Raw genomic sequence first — 22,625 nt, 5'->3', positions numbered from 1 at the left:
AGGTTGATAAGAGTGTGTTGGCAGTGTCTGGGCGGAGCTTGGGAAAGAGTTTTGCAACAGTGGCAGCAGGAGACTGCGGGCGGGCGGGGAGCTGCTTGGTTTGCAGCGCTAGTATCGCCTGGAGCGTGTCTGCTTGGCACTCCATAATGTTTAAGAGCCGCTCTGTGGCTTCATTCTGGCATGCCGCATTCTCCTTCCAGTCCCTCTTCTCGCTGTCCCACCACTCCTTCAACAACTTTTTCTCAGCGGTGGAGTGCATCATAACATCATGCAGAAAGTCCTCTTTAGTTCTTCTTGGCCACCTTCTAATTGTACACAGCCATTCAGCCGCCGATAAAAAAGAGGGAGGCTGGGCTGGGCTCCCAAGGTCATCTCTGTGAAGTTTAAACGCAACATTTTACAGAAGCAGTATTGTTTGCAACACACAGAACACTGATTCAGTGATTTAAAACACAGCCAGTACTCTCACACCTGTCACTAACTGGCTGACCCCAGGCAAGCACACATGAGCCACAAGACCCCCAAAATGGTGAGTAGCCGCAGGGGCAGGGTAAAATCACTCTTCCCAGACCCTGCTGTACACTGAGCATGTGGCTCTTGGGGAGAGCCAGCACTGTAGAGTTGGCCTGATAATCATTCCTGTCCCCACACTTTTCATAGGATGTGATCATTATGGAAGATATCTCGCTACTGAGGGTGAGCAGGAAATAAAGGGAGGGTCTTCTCCAAGACTGCGTCTTCCGCCCTGGGCCCTATGCGGCTCACCTGTGTGCAGCAATGGTAATATCCGTCCCCCCCATGATGACACAGTGGCGTGGGAAAGTTATTGTTAATGGGGCAAGAAACAAAGCAGCTCTGCCGAAGAACCTGCAGCAGCGGATTGCCCAGTCTCTCCATGAGAGTTTCCTGGAGATCTCCGAGTCAGATTCCCGTGAAGTGAAGGAGTCAATCAACAGCCTGTTCCAATGCTCAGACTAGGCATGCGGTGGGAGATAAGCCTGCCTTCTATAACCCTCCTGCCCCCAACAACTTGCTTCAGCAATTCCCAAAATCAAATCCACTTACCAGGGGCCTCCACTCCTGTTTGCGCTACGCCAAGATACAACTGCTGTTACTGGCTAGCCTCCTCCGGGGTAGAAAAGAGCTCCTGGCTGCATGCCTTCCTGACCTCCGAGTCATCTTCTGCCTCTGGGTCCCCCTCCCCTTCCACATCCAAGATTTCCTCCTCCTGGCTTGGTCCACTCTCGACTGGTACGTGAGCCACCAAAGTATTCACAGTGGTCCTTGCAGTGGAGGTGGGGTTGTCGCCGAGTATCGCGTCTAGCTCTTTTTACAACTGGCAGCTCATGAGCGCAGCACCGGAGCGGCAATTTGACTCCTGTGCCTTGTGGTAGGCGTTCCGCAGCTCCTTCACTTTGACCCTGCACTGCAGTGTGTCCCGGTTGTGGCCCCTTTCTGTCATGCATCGTGAAATCTGTCCATAGGTATCATAATTCCTACGGCTGGAGTGCAGCTGTGATTGGATTCTCCCCAAATGCTGATTACGTCCAGCAGCTTGGCAGCAGGGGATTGTCTGGTGCATGGAGGGCATGGCCACCTGGAAAAATGTGCTGAGAGCACTGCACATGTCACCGAGCAAACAGGAAGGGGGCTTTCAAAATTCCAAAGGAATTTACAGGGCGGGGATGACAGTTGGTCAACTGAGGCCAGGGCAGTAGAGTTCAAACCAATGACCAAAGAGGCGAGAAGAGGCATTGTGGGACCCCTCCCAGAGGCCAATCACAGCACTGTGATAGACCCCGGTGTCTACACTGGCACCGCAGCGCTGTAGCCCCGGCGCAGAAAGCTTTACGCCTCTCACTGGGGTGGTTTTTTTAAAGTGCTGCAACTGCGCAGTTTCTGCAAATTAAGTGGCTTGGCAGTGTGTATACCTTGGGATTTACAGCACAGAAAGCAGCTTTACAGCACATAAATTTGCCAATGTAGACAGGGCCTTAATCTCTTAACTCCAAGCACTGGGCCACATTCCCATCCTTTGCACATAAGCAAAACAATCCTGTCATTGGGGATTATACCTTCACACTCTCTAGGTGTCGTCTTATTTAACAAAAGGTTACAACACTTTTTAAGTAACATTTAATTTACAAAGGCCATTCTGGAAACACATACTATACAAAAAAAGAGAACATTACTTTTGTTCTACATGCAAAGCACCTGTTAGTAGAAGGTATTGTGGGAATTATATCAAGTACTTTACATTCACATAAATATTGTTTCTTCACTGGTATGCAATGTTGTTAAAGATCTAGTGTGAAACTATTGTAAAGATGAAAGTTATAGTAAGTCAAAGTAACTGAAGCTAGTCAGATAACTGGCAAAAAGAAACAAACTTCTCTAGTTCACAGCTGGTATCCAAAGGGGAAAAATGCCCTCTCTTTTCAAAAACCTTTACCTTGATATGTACTGCTAAGTGCAAATGGTTCATTCCCCAACTACCCTTAATTAGCCCATCTCTAACATCACTGCCTTTTGAAATAAAGTGTTAGAACTGGCTAAAATTCTCCCCCATTGGGAAAACTGTTTTGTACTCAGGAAAGGATTAAAAAAAGAAGTGTTCACATTTTTCACAGCCACTTATTCAGTGACATTTAGGGAGTCTACAATACTTGATGAGAAAGCAATTTCATTGTACTGTAAAGAAAGCTTGAAATCAAAGCTAACAAAAATCTTAGAAACTTTCAGAATGTCTCATTTAACACTTTGAGAAAGCCATTTACAAACCTATGCACTTATCCAACAAGGTATCCCATTAAGGGGTTTGAAAAAGGCATCTCTACAAATAATTTTCAACTCTACAGATGTGGAAAGCCTGCATCCTGCAGATAACACTGAAAAGCATTTTCATTTGCCAGTAAAACCAAAAACTGTATGGTTATGTCATGTTCAACACAGCAGGTAACCTTCTTTTGTAGTCTGAGAATAAGAAACTGTACTTGACCAGAGTTTATTATGGAATACGTGACATGGTAACATAAAACTAAGTGAAAATTCCATTGCATAGTAAACATCCAGTGAGGCCTTCAACACAGGAGTATCCTTAAATGACCATTATACACTATAATTATATGCTCCAATCCCGTGAGCTGGTGAGCACCATGCTCTGAGTAGGGTTAGATGAATCAGGGGTAGCACTGGTGCAGCTGCAGCCTTAAAGATGTAAACAATTTCCTAGTGCCGACAAAGTCCATTGACTTGAGTTGGAATTAAGGATACTCACAGCCTCACAGGAGGCACTTGGCACCTTGCCGGATCAGGCCAATGATTATGAATTATGGAGACAAAAGTTATATGAAAGAGCTAAGGATGGGGATGCTTTACTGGTTTTTGTATTTGGATAAATTAAATAAATTGTTTAATGCTCATGAACATGAGGAAAAAGAGCAACAGTCAGATGTGGATCAGGCCCTTCAAAGGGATATAATTCTTCAAATCTTCTTCAGTCTTGATCTAAGGAACATCTAGAATACCGGACCAAAAATCAGAGGGGAGTCTAAACGAATCTGAAACAGTCTAGAAGGAATCTACATTGTAACTCAGACTTTCTTTAGGTGCCTTCAATGTATATATTAAACAGTATATTATTAAACAGTATTACAATGAATATATTACACAGACTCCCTCTACAGCAAGAAAACACAATTATTTTTATAACAAGGACCACAATTTAGCAGAGGTTGTCTCACAGACCAACTACCTAACCATTTACAATTACATGGACCACCTTCCCTCCAATTCACATTGATATACTATTCGTGTGGCAACGATAGCAATTGTTTACATAGGAAAGAAATATGTGAAGGTATTTTTGAATCGGATTTGGCAACTAGAAATGAAAAAGAGCTAGTGCCATCTGATCAGCCAACCATCTGCAAATGACCAATGATCCATGGACCACAGTTGGATAGCTGCTGCTCTAGTCTCTCTATAGATTTAAACACCTGGGGCAAATTCAGAGGTGATGTGTACATTAGATCACCTCGCACTAAGGCCTTGCCCACACACAGAAATTGTACTACTTTAACTACAGTTAAACCCCTCTAGTGTGCACACAGCTATAATGGTATAAAAGTGCTTATATATTGGTATAATTTATTCCCATACAGCAAAGAGAATAAGCTAGAGTGTCCTAAGCACTTTTAAAGTGGTATAACTACATCCTCACTGCAAATTTAACAAGCTTTTATTTCAGTAAAAGTCACTCCCCACAACTGAAATTCACCATTACAAAATGTGTGTAGACCAGGCCAAGGGCCATCTTACGGTAACTTAAAGTGGTTGAAAACTTGGAATTTCCATTTTGAAATTTTGTTTCATCCTGAATCAAAAAATGAAACTTCTGAAAAATTTTATTTCAGAAGTATCAAAATGACCTTATCAAAGTGCTTTGTTTTGACAAGGTCAGAGTGCTTTATTTTGACTATATCATTTTGAATATATTATTACTATACCCAAAAAAGCACATAAATAATTTCTCATAGAAAATGTTGATTAAATTGATTCATAGATTCATAGATTATAGGACTGGAAGGGACCTCGAGAGGTCATCGAGTCCAGTCCCCTGCTCGCATGGCAGGACCAAATACATGATACATGACTATGAAATGAATCAGCATTTTCCAATGGAAACCTGTTGGCTGGAAAATTTTCAACAAGCTCTACAGTAATTTAGACACTGTTAGAGATACTTACACCTACTCTGTTTATGTCTAAGGGAATGTAAGCAGGATGGGGGGTATTTTAAATTACACTGTCTACAGAACTCTGGGATGCAAGGTACACTTCGACTTCCTTAGGCCTGGTCTACACGGGGTGTGTGTGTGTGTGTGTGTGTGTGTGTGTGTGTGTGTGTGTGTGTGTGTCAATCTAAGTTATGCAACTTCAGCTACGTGAATAACGTTCCAAAGGTGTCTGAGTGCAGGAGAGTTTAAGTTAGGGAAAGAAGTTCTAAGTTATACATCCTTGTTGTATTTGACCCATAGTGTTCTTCTAACACAATTCTGTAAAAATCTTAAATTACATTAAAAAGGTGATAATTATCAGTATGTTCACTTATAAACACAATTGTTCTTTCAAACATAAATGACAATTATACATTACAGTGAGAAAGTCTGAAGATTTTTCTTTTTGAAGATGGTCCTTATATGTAGATCCAAAATCAGCACCAGATGAAAACATTTAGGGACAATTTATCCCAAAAGAGCCACACATGATTATCTTCTAAAGGTGACGTAAGTGAGGTCTATTTATAAGCCAATAACTCCTAAATGTGCTCCTGATCTGCTTATATACTGTGTTTCAGATGCTGGAGCTCTAAAGTGGGCATTTTTAGCATAATAACACCATTAATTCAATTTCTACTGTCTGAAAAAGCACTTAACTGAATGTCCATTTCAGTAGTTCAAGTTACTCTTGACTATAAGTAAAATAACTCATATCCAGTAACTTTCCCTGATGCAAAGCCAATACAGAGCCGGCTGGTGACATGTGTGTATAAGTATACCTGCTACTTTACAAGTGCCAGTGAAAAATCTCTGGAAACTGGGAATGGCTGAGCCATTACAAACATTGAATCTATCTCCCCATGTAAGTATTCTCATATTTCTTATCAAACTGTCTGTACTGGGCTATCTTGATTATCACTTCAAAAGTTTTTTCCTCTTACTTAATTGGCCTCTCAGAGTTGGTAAGACAACTCCCACCTTTTCATGCTCTCTGTATGTGTATATATATCTCCTCAGTATATGTTCCATTCTATGCATCCAAAGAAGTGGGCTGTAGCCCACGAAAGCTTATGCTCAAATAAATTTGTTAGTCTCCTGTTCTTTTTGCGGATACAGACTAACACGTCTGCTACTCTGAAATCTGGAAACAAGATCACTTTGAGAATTTAGGACAGTATCTCAATGATTCTGGTACCATTAAAAACAAAGTAAACAAGAAGTTTTCATTTTGTGACACATATCCTGCTTCCACAAATTTTATTATATATGAAGAAAAATATACTCGTTTGCCTCAAACTAACAGAATGAAACTTCAAACAATAAAGAAATATCTTTCAGCAAGAATAAACCCTAAAGTAGAATGCAATATCCTCTGCTACAACTTCAACTCCTGGAAGGAGCAAAATGGTTGCAACATTTTGTTCATTTTATGACAACAGGCATGAAGAACTTAAGATAAAGCAAGTGACTGACCCAGATGTATGCAGATAACATTTACTTAGGTGACCAAGCACTGTCATTCCCAGTACTTTGAAGACACCCTCAATGCTGACTTGATTAAGATGGCCAAATACTTGTAGACGGTGACATTTATAACCAAGTGTGACCAAGACGGTTTCAAATGTGTATCATCTTTACAATGCCACAGCAGCCCAAGAACTGAATATCTTTCTTAATGGACATTGCTTGAAATACAGATTCCCAACCAGTTTACCTCAGAGTAACCCTAGATATAATATTTCTCACATATCTTAGCCACCTGAGGAAAACTGTGGCTAAAGTGAGGTCATGTAATAACCTTCTAAGCAAATTGGCTGGCACATCATGGGGAGCATGAAGCACTCATGAAATTTGATTTATTTCACATAGGTTATTTTGGGTGCTGCATTTATATAATGGAATAACTCATTTTAGAATAATACTGTAATTTGAATTATTTTCTTGGACCCTGATATTGCAGGAGAAATATAAATATGATTCAGATAAATGTATTTTCAGTTAGGCCCATTCTGTGCCTGAAAACAACAGAAAGGCACAATGCAAAAAATCCCTCTGGTTAGCTGTAGTTCTGGCTAAAGTGAGAACTACTGAATAAACAGAATTTATATACATCTGGGGTGTAAATCTATGAGAGTGCCTCTTAGTCAGATACTCATAAGGAAGAAATACACATTTCTCACAGTGAGAAATTTGATAAAAAATTGTATAGCCCTCACCCACCACTGAATATTAGCAGTAAAGAGGCACCACCAACTTGAAAGCTAATCCATAATTTAGAAAAATGAATGCAAAGTTGTTTCAGGTACCACACCTGGTCTTAAAAAATCCTGCCATGTTATGTGATGGTACAATCCAAATTTTGTATTTTTTAAAATGACTTGCTCCTCACCATACAGTGTGAAAGATCTGCAGCAAAAGGAGAAACTGACTAAATGAGCACAGGAGAAAACAGTGAAAATGATTATACACAAAACAAACACACTGAGAAAGGAAAAAAGAAAAAAATCTCCCTCTAATTCAGTTGCAGAAATCTTAAACGCTATTTTCAGAGAGAAGTGTAATTTTTAATCTGACAATGTCTCTTAAAGTGTAAGAATCTCCTCATGTAAGAATTATAACCTTAGTATGAAAAATAATAGGCATTTCAATGTACTGTTTACTTGTCCTCACTAAAAGCCTGATCCAACAGTCATTGAAGTCAATGGGAATCTTTCAGCTCCTGAAGCTAAATAGTGTTTTAAAGTAAGCAGACACTGATCAGTGTAGTAAAATCATCATTTATATAAAAATTAAATCAGTGTTTCCAAATAAGACTACTGGATAGCTCAAATTTATTTACAGAAACAGTTTTTTGGGGGGTGGAGGTTGGGGCAGGGGAGATGGGGGGAGTCCTAGGGAGGAGACAGGCGGAACTGAGGAGAATCAGCCAATTAGAAACAGCTTATTTGAACAGAAAACTGTACACATTTAAAAACTGCATCCTTTGCATAAAAGCTGGCTTCTAGATGTCAGAAATATTCCATAGAACAATCACAATACAGGTCTTCAGTAATGATGCACTTAGCTCTCACTATTGCACTAATACCAAGGTTTTACATTTTGAAAGTATTAACATAATGCATCATTTGATATAATTGAAATAAAATCAATGTAATACAATGATGCAATGGAATAAATTAACATCCGGTTTAGTGTCTTGGCTTCACACTGAGTTTTTGTCTTGATATTTATCTAGCGGCTGGGGATCCATTACTTTCTAACAACAGTCTATTCTACTGACATTATTATCCTCCAATTATTACACTATAGAAACAGGACATTTTCAGTCTAGTTGGCAATGATATATGTTAAATTTAAGTTGTATGCAAAACTAATGTTATTTCAGGTCATGAATGAACAGGCTGCAGCTGAAATGGCCTTTGTTTCAGAAAACAACAGGATATCCGCATTTTAGTTCAAGACAAAAAAAAAAAAAAACTTAAGAAATTACTCACGCTTGCATCAAGGCTGCAGATACTGATCGCATCTTCATCTTGGGTACTCTGTTTCCGTTTCTTCTGTAAAATAAAATGGAAAGAAAAGCTCAGACATTAGTAAAGATTACCAAGTTGCCAGCAAGAAGATCTTGAAACAGATAAGTAAGCATGTAACAGATATCACACAATAATACTTTAATCATTTGTTCTTTCTTTACGCATATTAATAGGTTAAGAGGATAACAGCTACATGTGACTATTAGTTCAATATTCACTTTTTTCTTGTGAATATGAAAATGCCACTGTTTTCTTATGGGCATATTCTATCATGTGCTACTATATATTAGGGCCTGCTTCCTCTTCCTATCCTCCCACCTCCTCATATCACAGTAATCCAAACTATAAACCCCAATTTTAGACATAATTCAGAAGTAGTATAATAATTAGCTGCATGAATCAAACTTGCCATGGCTATTTGTTGATAAAAGGATACAGGATCTTCAACTTCCATGTAGGCACCCACCAGACACCTATTTTAATCTGACAGTAGGAGGATGGTAGCTCTGTCAGAACAGCATAACCTCCCTAGTAGTCATTTTAACACATAACATCTTAATGAGAAGTTAGTGAGAACTTTTTGACTGAAACTTATTGCTCAGATACTGAGCAGTCATTTAAAGACAGGTGCACTCTACTATTATGTTTAAATAAAACTTTCCTACTTTCTACAAATAAATGTAAATATTGGGAAATATTTAAGATTTTTTTTTAATAGAACAAAGCTTATTTTTATAGCTAATTTTGCATGCAGTTCACTATGGACCAGTACAAGGCCTGTCCACCACATAAGCCTTTAAAATGGTGCTTAAGTGGTATGTAAGTCTAGAATGGGATCTCTGCATAAGGGGTTAGTCTCACCTTTTGTGAAATGTCAGACAAGGCTTTGGGGTGGTTTTATTATTATTAAAAAGAAGAGTATCTGTATAAAAAGGTCAAGCCTAGTAGTTTCAAAGGGCTCTTCAATATTTCTTTTGCACAAGGTTTCAATTTAAATGGGACTCTAAATCATTCTTCAGGGAGTATAAAACTGAGCCAGTGTGCACTCTGTCATCATTAATTACTTTGATTGACCCAGGCCACTATTTTACAGCAGCATAACAAATTGTAAGTCATTTTCAAATAACTCATGTCAATTTTTTTTGCACGGTTTCCTGAGAAATAATGACATATAAAAATCTATACACTTGGAGGTATCAAAAACATCAAGACTCATTTCAGAAAGGTGATCCAAAGAAGAATTGAACTCCTGACCAAAACAAGTGCTTCAGCCACCACAATCTAATGGGAATGTTCTGTTCTCTTACTACTATCATGCTTCAGCAAAGTAGAAGCCAAAACTTACCAGCCCAAATCCAACAGTTTCACTTCAAGCATAATTACTGCTGCCCAGAATCAAATTACTCTGAGCAGAAGCAAATATTCTTGTAGTGCATTTGTTTGCCTGATTGTAATTTATAATGATTGTAATCATTGCCTGATGTAATTTTCAAATGCCCTGTGCTTATTCTATTTCTGAATGTGATCAGTTTCACAAGGCTGCTATTACTTTCCACTTACAAGTCTTCCCTAATGATCGTTGAAACTGTGTTTGATCTTTCCTTTTCTGAATTGTTAGAACACTATGCACCCCATGAAATACACACAAAAACCCTGCATATTACATAGTTTAATTAATTATGCCCCACATACGTTAACAGTTGTACTACCGGTAAAGACGATGGGTAAAATGTTCAAAAGTGCATAAGTCACTTTGAAAATGAGTTTAGGCTCCTAAGTCACATGTAACTATATAATGTATATAGTTATATTAAAAATATTTTACTTCTAACCAAAAACATGAGAGAAACACTTACACATTGTATTGCATGCAGTTTGACAAGACAATATGAACATTTTATATTAAAAATTACTTAAAATAAGGAAATAAAAGTTGATTTTGTGTATGTGCGCGTGCGTGGGGTGCACGTGTGCACACACAGTTGACATTAGGTCTTTCCAATATATACATTTCAACAAACAAATGCTATCTCCAAATAGCCAACATGGCAACGTTTGAAAAACAAGTGCATTTACACCACAAGAATTATATTAAAATTTGTTTGGCTTTTTGGTAAATAAGTCAATGATCCCATTCTGTCACATATTCACTTTTTTGTTTTGTGACATGACAGACACTCTTATGACGTCTTCACACAGGTTCATCACAAGAGAATTCTCTATGCCCAGTGAAAAACAAATAGTACGAAAAAACATTTAACAGAGCTCTGCATATTCTATTGCACCAAACTGATTTAGGAAACAAGAGATTTGATCCTTATTTATCCAGCTGTGTTGTCTTCCTTGTCAAACAGAGATAAGTGTTTGAGATAGCTGAAGATTTATTTCCCACTGTGAATTCTATATGTGGTAAAGAAAGTGAGTAAAAACATATAGATGACACATTGGGCCCCAGTTTTATGGCAAGGCCCAAGTTTAAGTAAAATTCAGGATTGTTTTACTTCTCATTGAAGTATTTGAATATTATACATCTTTCAAGAAAGCCCCTCAAAGCAGTGACAGTCTATATCAGGGGTCGGCAACCTTTCAGAAGCGGTGTGCCGAGTCTTCATTTATTCACTTTAATTTAAGGTTTCGCATGCCAGTAATACATTTTAATGTTTTTTAGGTCTCTCTCTATAAGTCTATATATTATATAACTAAACTATTGTTGTATTGTAAAATAAACAAGGTTTTCAAAATGTTTAAGAAGCTTCATTTAAAGTTAAATTAAAATGTTGATCTTAGGCCGCCGGCCCGCTCAGCCCGCTGCTGGTTTGGGGTTCTGTTCACCTAGGCTGGCAGTGGGCTGAGCGAGGCCTGCGGCGGGGACCCTGGCTGGCAAGGGTCTGGCAGCCAGAACCCCAGACTAGCAGTGGGCTGTATGGGGCTGGTGGCCGGGACCCCAGACCGGTAGTGGGCTGAGCGGCTCAGGCCACTGCTGCTCAGGGGTTCCATCTGCCGGCTCCTGCCAGCCGGGACCCGCTCCTGCCAGCCAGGACCTGCTCAGCCCACTGCCAGTCTGGGGTCCCGGCCCTGCCCACATACAGTGGGTACCTTCTCCCTGGTTCTGGCCCATTCTCTTCCTCTCTCTGCACTGAGCTGAGGGTGGGAGTGCACTGAGCACAGGGCTGTGGGTGAAGGAGCAGGCTGGGGTTGGGGTGTAGGATCTGGCCAGGAGCTAGAATGAGGGAGGAGGCTCAGGGTTGGGGCAGGAGGTTTGGGTGTGGGGCACGTACCTGGGCAGCTCCCATTTGGTGTGAGGGGTGCAGCGGGGAATGTGGAGGAGGGGTGCAGGAGCTCCCGTTTGGTGCTCAGGGTGGGGGTGGGGATGTGGGGGGTGCATGGAGCATGGGGGGTGCATGGGGCGTGGGGGGGCTGGGTATGTGGGGGGGGTGCAAGAGTCAGGGCAGAGGGCTGGGGGCATGTGAGGGGGGTGTAGGTGTCAGGGCATGGGGTGGGAGGGGCTGTGTGGGGGTGCCAGAGTCAGGGCTGGGGTTGCGGTGGGGTGAAGGAGTCAAGCAGAGGTCTGGGTGTGTATGAGGGGGGTCCAGGGCTCAGGGCACGGGCCTGGGGTGTGTGTGGGGCTGCGGGGCTCAGGGCAGAGGGCTGGGTGGGTGTGTTCGGGGTCAGGGCAGAGGGCTGGGGTGTGTGTGTGGGGGGGGGTCGAGTGGAAAGATACGCCCAGCATCAACTGCAAAATGTAAAGTGGAATAGATTATTTAGCATAAATTGTTAGCATATATTGTAACCATTGAAGATAAAGTGGCCCACTAACACCTCTGCAGGCATAGGACAAAAAGAGGGGGCGAGCGATTTACAGATTGTTGTATTAAACTATAAATCCAATGTCCAACCCCCTCTTTTTGTCTTATGACTGTGTTAAGGGCGCACTCTACCTTGAATGGTCCCTTATAATATGTGCTAACTACTTACGCTAAACAATCTGTTCCACCTTGCCTTTTACTGTGACATTCAGAGTTCCCTTCCCAGAGCTGAAGAAGAGCTCTGTGTATGCTCAAAAACTGGTCCAATAAAAGATATAACCTCACCCACCCTGTTGTTTGTCTAAAGCTGAAGAAGTCAGCCATGTAGTAACCTCCATATTTTAATAGCTGTAGATGCCAACTGGTGCCAATGACTACACCTAGAAATAGCATGGACAAGTGTTGCATAAATGTACACGAGTTAATATTAAGACAGCTCACTTCTGACTTGTGACATCTCCGCTTTTCCAAATTGTGGGCCTCTTTGTGCAGACTGTAAATCATGCAGAATCAAGTCAAACCTGGCACTGTTTTTTGTGACCTGGACAACAGACTCTAGATTGAGCAACTGTTTTTTACTGTGCTCTGTGATTTTAAGTGCATGCAGTATTGCCAGTCCCAAGCATTCAAAAATCATGAATTGAACCCCATAAAATAACATAAAAAAAATCATTTTTTAAAAATATAATAAATATTGGGTGCTTTTTATTTGCCTTTTGGGTTTTCAGCCTCTACTATATACGTGGTGAACATTTTCATGTTTTTCTCCACAACCATGAAACTTTTTTTAAATCAAAAATTGATATTGTCACACAATCACTTGACTCACAGAGCTTGGGCTTCCAGAAAAACATCCATTACCATGAGACTTGCAAGAGCTGACAATACTGTTAACCTCTTATACTTTAAGCTATTCCACCTCACTATCCTAATTTTGATCTTTTCTGATCTTCCTTTTACAAGAGAAAAAGGAGTAATGTAACCCCTCATTTAAAATGACTTGATGTCAGCATACTCTTTCCTACAATTTGGTGGCATCATAAAACTAAGTGCGCAAATAAAGTTTATGCAAACTACTGTCAAATAAAAGGATAGAAAGCAGAAGGAGGGGGAAATGGTTTATTTAGAAAGTATATATATAAATAATCTATATTTTGAAATCTTGGAGGAAAAAAGTTATAGCAGCTTCCAAGTTCAAATAGCAATCCCACGGAAAATCACCCCACGGGTTCTCATACTGTTTTGGTATAGAGTGTCTGTCTCATGGACTCCTCCCCTCTCATTCACAAGTGCATGAACTACCTTCACTATCATTTGCAATCAAAATGACATCCCTATGGGTACTACAGCAATTGCTGACGTGAAAAAAGTAATACAGTAACTCCTCACTTAACGTTGTAGTTATGTTCCTGAAAAATGTGGCTTTAAGTGAAATGATGTTAAGCGAATCCAATTTCCCCATAAGAAATAATGTAAAGGGAGGGGGTTAGGTTCCAAGGCAGCTTCCCCTACTCTGCAAGAACCAGGGGTGGGGCGCTCAACCCTCTGCCTGCCCACTCCACCCCTTCCCTCAAACCCCCACCCTTGACCCGCCTCTTCTCCCCCACACTTCCTCCCCCTTTACTTCACACCCTGCATCCTGGCTCCTCCCCCATCCCTTTCCTTCCTTCTAAATGCCGCAAGCCAACTGATTGCTGCATTCAGGAGGCAGGGAAGGGAGGGGGGAGGCGCGCTGACTCCTCGCTCCTCCCCCCTCCCTCCTGCCCGGGGCAATCAGCTGGCTTGCGGCATTCGGGAGGCAGGGGAGGGAGGCAGAGCTCCTTGCTCCTCCCACTCCCTCCTGCCTCCAAAACGCTGCAAGCCAGCTGATTGCCGTGGGCAGGAGGCGGGGGGGAAGAGGGGGAAAGGCGCTGATCCGGGGGGTCTGCCAGCAGCCGGGAGGTCTGCCGGCAGCTGGGAGGCGCTGCGGGGCGGGCCGTAGGGAGGCGACCAGCTGTGGAGAAGGCAGACAGCCAAACAACATAAGAGTGGAGCATTGCACAACTTTAAATGAGTATGTTCCCTAATTGATCAGCAATGTGACAAAGAAATAACGTTAAGCGGGACCACTTTAAGGGTAGGTCCACACTACCCGCCCGATTCGGCGGGTAGAGATCGAGGTCTGCAGAGGTCTGCTGCTTGCCAGGAGCTAGGAAACACGATGGGACGGAGAGACTGCCGAGACTCATCAAGCCCTCGGATCACTAACCCCTTCCTGCTTCTCCACGTGGGCACCAGTGATACTGCCAAGAATGAACTTGAGCAGATCACTGCAGACTACGTGGCTCTGGGAAGAAGGATAAAGGAGTTTGAGGCGCAAGTGGTGTTCTTGTCTATCCTCCCTGTGCAAGGAAAAGGTCTGGGTAGAGACCGTCAAATCATGGAAGTCAACGAATGGCTACGCAGGTGGTGTCGGAGAGAAGGCTTTGGATTCTTCGACCATGGGATGGTGTTCCAAGAAGGAGGAGTGCTAGGCAGAGATGGCCTCCACCTAACAAAGAGAGGGAAGAGCATCTTCGCAAGCAGGCTGGCTAACCTAGTGAGGAGGGCTTTAAACTAGGTTCACCGGGGGAAGGAGACCAAAGCCCTGTGGTAAGTGGGGAAATGGGATCCTGGGAGGAAGCACAAGCAGGAGAGCTCAAGAGGAGAGGACTCCTATCTCATACTGAGAAAGAGGAACAATCAATGAGTTATCTTAAGTGCCTATACACAAATGCAAGAAGCCTGGAAAACAAGCAGGGAGAACTGGCACAGTCAGGGAACTATGATGCGATTGGAATAATAGAGACTTGGTGGGATAACTCACATGACTGGAGTACTGTCATGGATGGATATAAACTGTACAGGAAGGACAGGCAGGGCAGAAAAGTGGGGGAGTTGCGTTGTATGTTGTGGCAGATGACAGAACAAGGAGCAATGGTCTCAAGTTGCAGTGGGGGAGGTCTAGGTTGGATATTAGGAAACACTATTTCACTAGGAGGGTAGTGAAGCACTAGAATGCGTTACCTAGGGTGGTGGTGGAATCTCCTTCCTTGGAGATTTTTAAGGCCCAGCTTGACAAAGCCCTGGCTGGGATGATTTAGTTGGGAATTGGTCCTGCTTTGAGCAGGGGGTTGGACTAGATGACCTCCTGAGGTCCCTTCCAACCCTGATATTCTATGATTCTATGATTCTTCTGGGATCGATTTATCGCGTCTCATCTGGACGCGATAAATCGATCCCAGAAGTGCTCCCCCATCGACTGCGGAACTCCTGCTCGCTGAGAGGAGGAAGCGCTGTCGACAGGGGAGTTTGCCTGCGCCGCGTGGACCCGCAGTAAGTAAACTTAGTTCGATCTAGGAAACGTCGACTTCAGCTACGCTATTCTTGTAGCTGAAATTGCGTTTCCTAGATCGATCCCCCGCCCCAGTGTGGACCAGCCCTAAGTGAGGAGTTACTGTACTTTTAACTTCTTTTAATATGTGCTTTAGCAGCTGAGAGCAAGGACCACCAGCAAGTATTTCAAGGACCACAGTTGATGGTACTTATACCACAAATGAGCATCAGTGGCAGATACAGTAAGTTTCACTAACTTTAAGAGTATTACAGAATATGTTCTTTCACAAGAAATAACTATTTTTCAGGAAAAATCACCAACAGTAACAGTAGAAACAACTTGTCTTCTACGCTCTCCTCCCCAACAGTTGTTAAGCACAATGCTCTTCTTTTTCCACCTATTACTAACACAACCAACATATTTATTATGGCCCGTGCATGGCTTGTGAAATCCAGTAAGATCATTTGCCAAGGTGGTATTTTCTCTTTGATGAAAGAGAAGAGAGAATATCATAAAAGTCAAATGTTTTTATTGGACACGATGTTAATAATTTAAGCATAGCTGCTGACATGCATAATATATCATTACTAAACCTAAATACATCTATGAATTGCCTAATCATATTAAAATGCAATTATGCTATGTTTGAATCTCTTTCAGGGAATTTAAAAAAAGAAAAAGAAAAAGCCCAGAATCTCATCCTCAAAATTATAGCCAAGATTTTATATAAAAGTGGGAGAAAAAAAGTAGAGGTCTATTTTAAAACCATAACAGTTGCATTTTAGCATTTTTTAATTTCAAAGCAGAACCAGACTGTGAATTCTCATATAAAGACATAATGGAAATGCTTAATTGAACCACATTCTCCCCTTTTACAGTGTGCATAATTGAACACCTCTTGCTGTTACGTTCTAGTGCAAAATATTATCAGCAACAAGTTAAGGACAGACTGGAATGCCAGAGGAACTCTGGTTTAGACAGCCAAACAGCAGATGTGTAAATCGGAGGCAACACTCAGTACATTTTACTCTGCAGAATAAACTAATCTACATTATTAATAAGGACAAGCATGATGAATTAATGATGGAAGACATATAATAAAAAGTCAGGGATAGAGCGCTACAAAATGTACTTTGTTCACATGGTAATGCTTCATAAGGTACTAATAAATGAACTGTAGAATATTCTGTATGACTCATAAAAACTCTACATACGTAATTGCCCAAATCCTTTCAGTTTACTCCAAAAGGTTTAGGTACTGGTATATTTGGGTATGCTTTGATTCTTCAGTCTCTGCTTTGCAAGCAAGAACTATGGAAGTATTCTTCTTTTATGCCAGGTCTACATACAAAAGTTGTACTGCTTCATCACTAAGAAAAGCAAAAATAAAAAAACACAACCCATGGCTGCAACTAACAGTTATACCAGTACAAAAACTGAGTGTAGACCACGCCTCAGTCTGTAAACCTTAAAATCCAATACATTCCAGAAGAATCAACATTCTAACATAACAAAAAGTTGGCTACTCCATCACTTCAAAGGAAAAGAATGCAGCTGAGGTCTATACACTACCCAGGGAGGAGACATTCTTCTTCTTAAAAAGAAGAAACCACAGAAAGATAGGAAATATCTTGTGTATTTAAAAAGAGTATGTGCTCCAAATTCTAGAAGGGATTAAGCATTATTCCCTTTTTTAAAATAAATATTTAGAATTTTGGTGAATTATTACATATTTATAAATCATATAAGGTTAATCATTCAACTAGAAAACAACAATTCACCTCTGAAGCTATAATAAATGTTCTCTGCAATTACACAGAAATAAGGCAAAGGATAACATAAACCTAACAACATTAACACTGAAGGATAGTAACAAATGACAGCACATAAAACAAGATGATAGCTCCTTTGCTTAAGAATTCATTAAATGAATCTTACTCATGGTCACGTGGCCATGGATTAACAAAGAACGTGACATTTCCAGCCACGGCAGAGTTCTACCTAAAGCTAATTAAAAAATTAAATAAGAAACACAAGCAAATTAGCAAGGCTGAAGGATTAGAATGAATTTGAAGAAGACAGGACAAACTGTTGAAGCTGCAGAGTTATCCAACAGCAACTATATATAGGCTTTTGGACATTATTTTATGATTGACCCTTGGATCATCTGCCAAAATGTGTTCAATGTGATTCATTCTCCATTCCAGCCTCCTTTGCTCTGCCAAACCCTCACTGGTACAGAAAATTCTTGGTTTTAGTGCCTGTTTCCATTCTCACATACACAGCCACTTCTTGAGTCCCAATTCAAATATTTAAAGATAATGTTTAAAGATAAGTGTTTTTAGTAAAACCCTCTTCAGTCTGAACTGAACAATTATAAACAGATTACATCAGGTGGAAACCAGCAGGTTAAAGTTGTAGCAGACAGTCACAGAGCCTTAAAAATGTGACTGCCCTTCATGATTTTTATATTCCTAAAAATGATGGTCAAATTTGAACTAATTTTACTAATTATTTTCATTATATGTATGTATGCATTACTATTTTTTCCCGGTGTCAATTATTTTTAATCTGGACAAGGCTGTTTATTCTTTGATGTCTTTTTGTTAATAAGTATAGAGGGAACAAATAACTGATTACCTCCATACTGGATTTGTATCTATCTTTTTACTTCTCTTTTGGAATATGAAGCATAGTTCATTCAAAAATAAAATGTATTGCTTCCAGATCCTACCAGGAACTATTTCTCTCCCCCCCCCCCTTCCCCCCCCCCCCCGTATGTTAATGAAGTGCCATATTTTCAAACACGAGCCTCCATCTCTGCAGGCACAAAACTCTGTGGGTTAGGGTTACCATCCGTCCGGGTTTCCCTGGACATGTCCGGCTTTTTCAGCGTTAAATGGCCATCCGGGGGCATCTAATCAAGTAGAAATGTCCAGGATTTCCCCCTTCCCCTCATGCAGAGTGCAGCTCGTCTGATTGGATGGCGGGGGCTGATTGAAAGCCGCTCGCAGCCACTGGGGCCTCTAGCAGCCAGAGTCCTCCCCCTCCCCGCTCCCTCCTTCCCCGCAGAGCAGCACAGAACAGTGGAGTCCACGTGGAGCCCGCAGCTCTCCCTCTGCCGGGTGAGTGGGGGAGCAGAGGCTGCAGGGCGAGGAGGATCAGGGGCAGGGCAGGCAGGGGGTGCAGGGGCTGCAGGGTGAGTGGGGAGCAGGGGGCACAGAGGCTGCAGGGGCGGGGGGGTGCAGGGGCTGCAGGGTGAGTGGGGAGCAGGGGGCACAGAGGCTGCAGGGATGGGCGGGTGCAGAGGCTGCAGGGCAAGGAGGAGCAGGGCAGGCAGGGGCATAGAGGCTGCAGGGGCAGGGCAGGCGTGGGGGGCGCAGAGGCTGCAGGGCGAAGAGGAGCAGGGCAGGCAGGGGCATAAAGGCTGCAGGGGCAGGGTGGTGCAGGGCAGGCGGGGGGGTGCAGGGACTGCAGGGCGAGTGGGGAGCAGGGGTCACAGAGGCTGCAGGGCGAGTGGGGAGCAGGGAAGCACTTAGCAACCCCCAACCAAGATCAGAGCGGGAGGGAGGAGGGGGAATGCGGGGTGCTCAGAGGAGGGGGCAGAGTTGGGGCAGGGACTTTGGGGAAGGGGTTGGAGAAGGGGAGGAGTTGGGGCGGGGCCAGGGGCAGAGTTGGGGCAGGGCCGGGGGCGGGACCGGGGCCCCGTGGAGTGTCCTCTTTTTTAAATGTTTGAATATGGTAACCCTACTGTGGGTAAAATTGTCAAAAGCACTTATGTGACTTACATGACTAAGTATCACTAAAAGTCACCTAAATGCTTTTTGAAATTTTATCCTGGGCTTGCCAAAACTGAGCTTCTCCCAACCCCCTGAAAATAATGAGAATGAAAACCTGGCCTTAAAAGCACAAGTAACAGTAAAGCTATCAGCAACTGCATGTTTCTGATTAACACGTTTCTAGAAATACATTCAAAATACCACAAATGAATTAAAAGCCCTCTAATAAAAAATAACCACTTAATTGATTCTAAACGTATATTTGTATGATTAAGCATTATCTGATTTTCAGTGCCCTAGAGTGCTACAGACACACTGCGAAACTAAATGTCTAATTCCATGAATTTAAAATCCAAATGTTAAATACAGTTAAGCTGTATAATAACAAAAACCTGAGCTTCCTAAGGTAATTTAAGTAGTAAGTAATCAGTGTCCCTACCATATTAAAATATTGATTGTGTGCACTGCTTGAACAACAAACACACAGAAAAATTCTAGTTGTATCATATCACATTATATATTAGGTTATCCTCTTTTCTTAAATCATGTAGTATTATATAAATCCAAGGGAACATGATATGACAACAAAAGCATGTATGCTGATAAGGGTAGGATAGCACTAGAGGGGAAGAACTGAATTTTTATACCATCCACAGACAGCATGTCCAGTTCCTATTAATATTACCTAGAATTCAGCATGTTCTGTAACACTGACATATTATAATGAAAATAAAGAATAGGACTTATAGATTCCTATGGATAGGAAAGGGAGTGTGACAGACAGATCACAAGCCCAGATAACAGAATGTGCTGTATAAACAAGCATGGATCATTCCATCAGCATGCCAAGAAAGGGACACTCATGGGACATGATTGAAGATTTGAACACAAACATGTCATGGAATGGATAAGTTAAGGTCCTTATGGAAACTCAAAACTGACTGCATTGCACATGTATAATACTTTTGATTACAAGTTAGGATACTAAATTTTTATCACACATTATCTGTATATACACATGTACTCTATATAAGCCAACTGGACAAGTTAATATTACTATAAGGACCTTCCATTCTGAGAGTGTATCAACTTTCTTCTAGATTAAACCTCAAGAAGAAACCTCAATATTATATGGTTCCAGAGGTCTATGAGAAGAAACAGACTCAGATAAATTTAGAAAATACATGAAAATTAGTGTCTCGCACTGAGATAAATCAATACTATTTAGGATCCTCTCTCCATATTGGGGTAGTACTGGTAATCCGAAATCTGAATACCCCTGAAATTTGCAGTATTTACAATCTGGATCTGAATTTTCTGACTCGAGCCTATCTCTACTTTAAATTCCGAACAAAAACTAGGAAAGACATAATTATAGTCAATATCCTGTCCTTGTCCAATAGGCGGATGTGTTGTTTGAAAAATCTGAGATAATGAGAGAATAATCCCCGTTCATTTTAAATGTCTTTTATTTAGTTGATTAGTGTCATAACTGCAATATTATTTAATCACAGTATTTTCTATTTAATCATAAGTTTTCCAGAACAGCATAATGCATCTGTGGTCAAGTAGCATCTATCTCATTACAAATTTGTTCTTTATTATTTGTTGTATAATTATTAAAATTAAAAACAGGTCTGGAACAGTTTTGATTTATATCCTCACTAGAAAATGGTTTTGGTGTTAAGTCCTTGATGCCTCCTCTTTCATCTGTGCTTCAATTGCAGATATTAGCAATAGGGGTGTGTGTGTCTGCACATGTGAGTAAGCATTCACGCCTGTCCCGTTGTGACTTCTCTGCACACAAAAATGTGTGCACTGGCTACTCATATATACACAGTGTACACATTTCAAGTGTATACCTCTAGACTTAAGGACATTTTCTTCTCTTTGTGCCCAACAGACAGTTAAAAAAATATATTTTTTTAAACCAAGCCAAAGCACTAGTTCTCAGTTCATACTGCATCCATGGTAAGTGTCAACCTTTAGCTGTTTTCACTGGACTGTTGGCTAAAAGAGTGTGTTCCTTTCTCCCCCCCTCCACCTTGTCAACCTCAAAAATAGCCCAAAGGGATTAATTTCTTTCCGCAAAAACAAACAAACAAGCAATAGAAATCCCAACACATTCACCTTTGGGCAGAGACTGTTTTGGAAAGCTATGACTGTGTTTTAGAACACATGCTGTTAGCAATTTTAAGTATATAGCAGGTGCTACTAAGTGCCCTTCTTTCACACCATGTGGGTCAATATCACTGGCAGGCTAAAAGCAGAATGCTTCCTGGTCTCAATATATCAAGATAGAATTGTTCTTCTCAGTAATTATCTCACAGGAGATGAGAAAGTAAGATATCTAATTATATAAAAAAGCAATGATTTAATTACAGGAATTAGAGTAATGACACATTGTTACAGGAAGCATGGATTGGCATCCTCTCTTCATCACCAGGTTTATTTTATCGATACCGGAGATTTATATACTACCACCTGGGAGAGGAAATACAAGATGTATGAAAATAACTAGATAAAAAATATCCCGTGATGGGGAAGGAAGTAACAAATCTACTTTAGCCATTTTTTTTCCCAAAATACAAGTGTGTCTCACACAGAATTGCACCAAAATAACTACGTTTAAGAAAACCAGTCTGCTCCTATTGCTAAAGCATGCCCTTCACGTAAATCAGGATTTAACCCTACTAGGTCAAAAAAGGGACTGCAGCACTTTATTTTAAATCACTTGAAAAATTGCAAGTCCCAGAAGACTGCTGGACTGCTCTCCAACATTGTTATTGGGGAAAAAAGATCTGTGTAAGAATCTGGGTTTTGCATCATATTCCAAAATGTGATTATATTTTGCCAAATAAAAGAATGTCAAGATGCGCTATATTATAGTGGGCTGTGAAATGTACATAAAGGTATGTACTTTAAGAAACCATTGAAATGTGTTCAGTACCATTCTGGCTCTCGGGGGATTATAAATATATTAATTTCAGATAGGCAGAAGTTTCATGGATGATATAGCTCCAAAATAAAGTAAAATCAGCATCAAGTTAGAAACTTAAAAGTTTATATTTTGGGTAGGTTGGTCTCTTCAGTGTAACAATGAGCTATACTAACCCAAGTGTTTTATACATGTGGTTCTCAATTAACACACACAAAATTTGTTTTGGATCCAATTTAAATTGGGTATAAAATTACCTGTCCAAAAGATTAATCTTCTTCCATTATAAGGTTTGTTGAATAATTACTAATTTAACATTTCCTGCCACAGATGGTAGGATATAACATCACAAAGCAGACTTTTGAAATGAACCACAACAGGCAGCAGTGGTGTCTTATTACTCAGCTTAATGCCAGCTTGCTTTGTGGTACTA

General features: G+C 41.1%; 1 protein-coding gene across 4 annotated transcripts in view; it reads right to left on the bottom strand.

Moving 5' to 3' along the window:
* The window catches only part of ARHGEF3 (Rho guanine nucleotide exchange factor 3), a 254,116-nt gene that overhangs the window by 124,365 nt on the left and 107,126 nt on the right, over positions 1–22,625 (bottom strand). For all 4 annotated transcript variants that reach the window (XM_054036261.1, XM_054036257.1, XM_054036258.1 and 1 more), the window contains one exon: positions 8,276–8,338. In XM_054036261.1, coding sequence (XP_053892236.1) covers positions 8,276–8,338 — 63 coding nt within the window. The remainder of the gene's footprint in view (positions 1–8,275; positions 8,339–22,625) is intronic.

This window comes from Malaclemys terrapin, chromosome 7, assembly GCF_027887155.1.
Source record: "Malaclemys terrapin pileata isolate rMalTer1 chromosome 7, rMalTer1.hap1, whole genome shotgun sequence".
Taxonomy (NCBI): domain Eukaryota; kingdom Metazoa; phylum Chordata; order Testudines; family Emydidae; genus Malaclemys; species Malaclemys terrapin.
The sequence above is the reverse complement of the archived record's forward strand: the minus strand, read 5'-3'. Positions and strand labels throughout refer to the sequence as shown.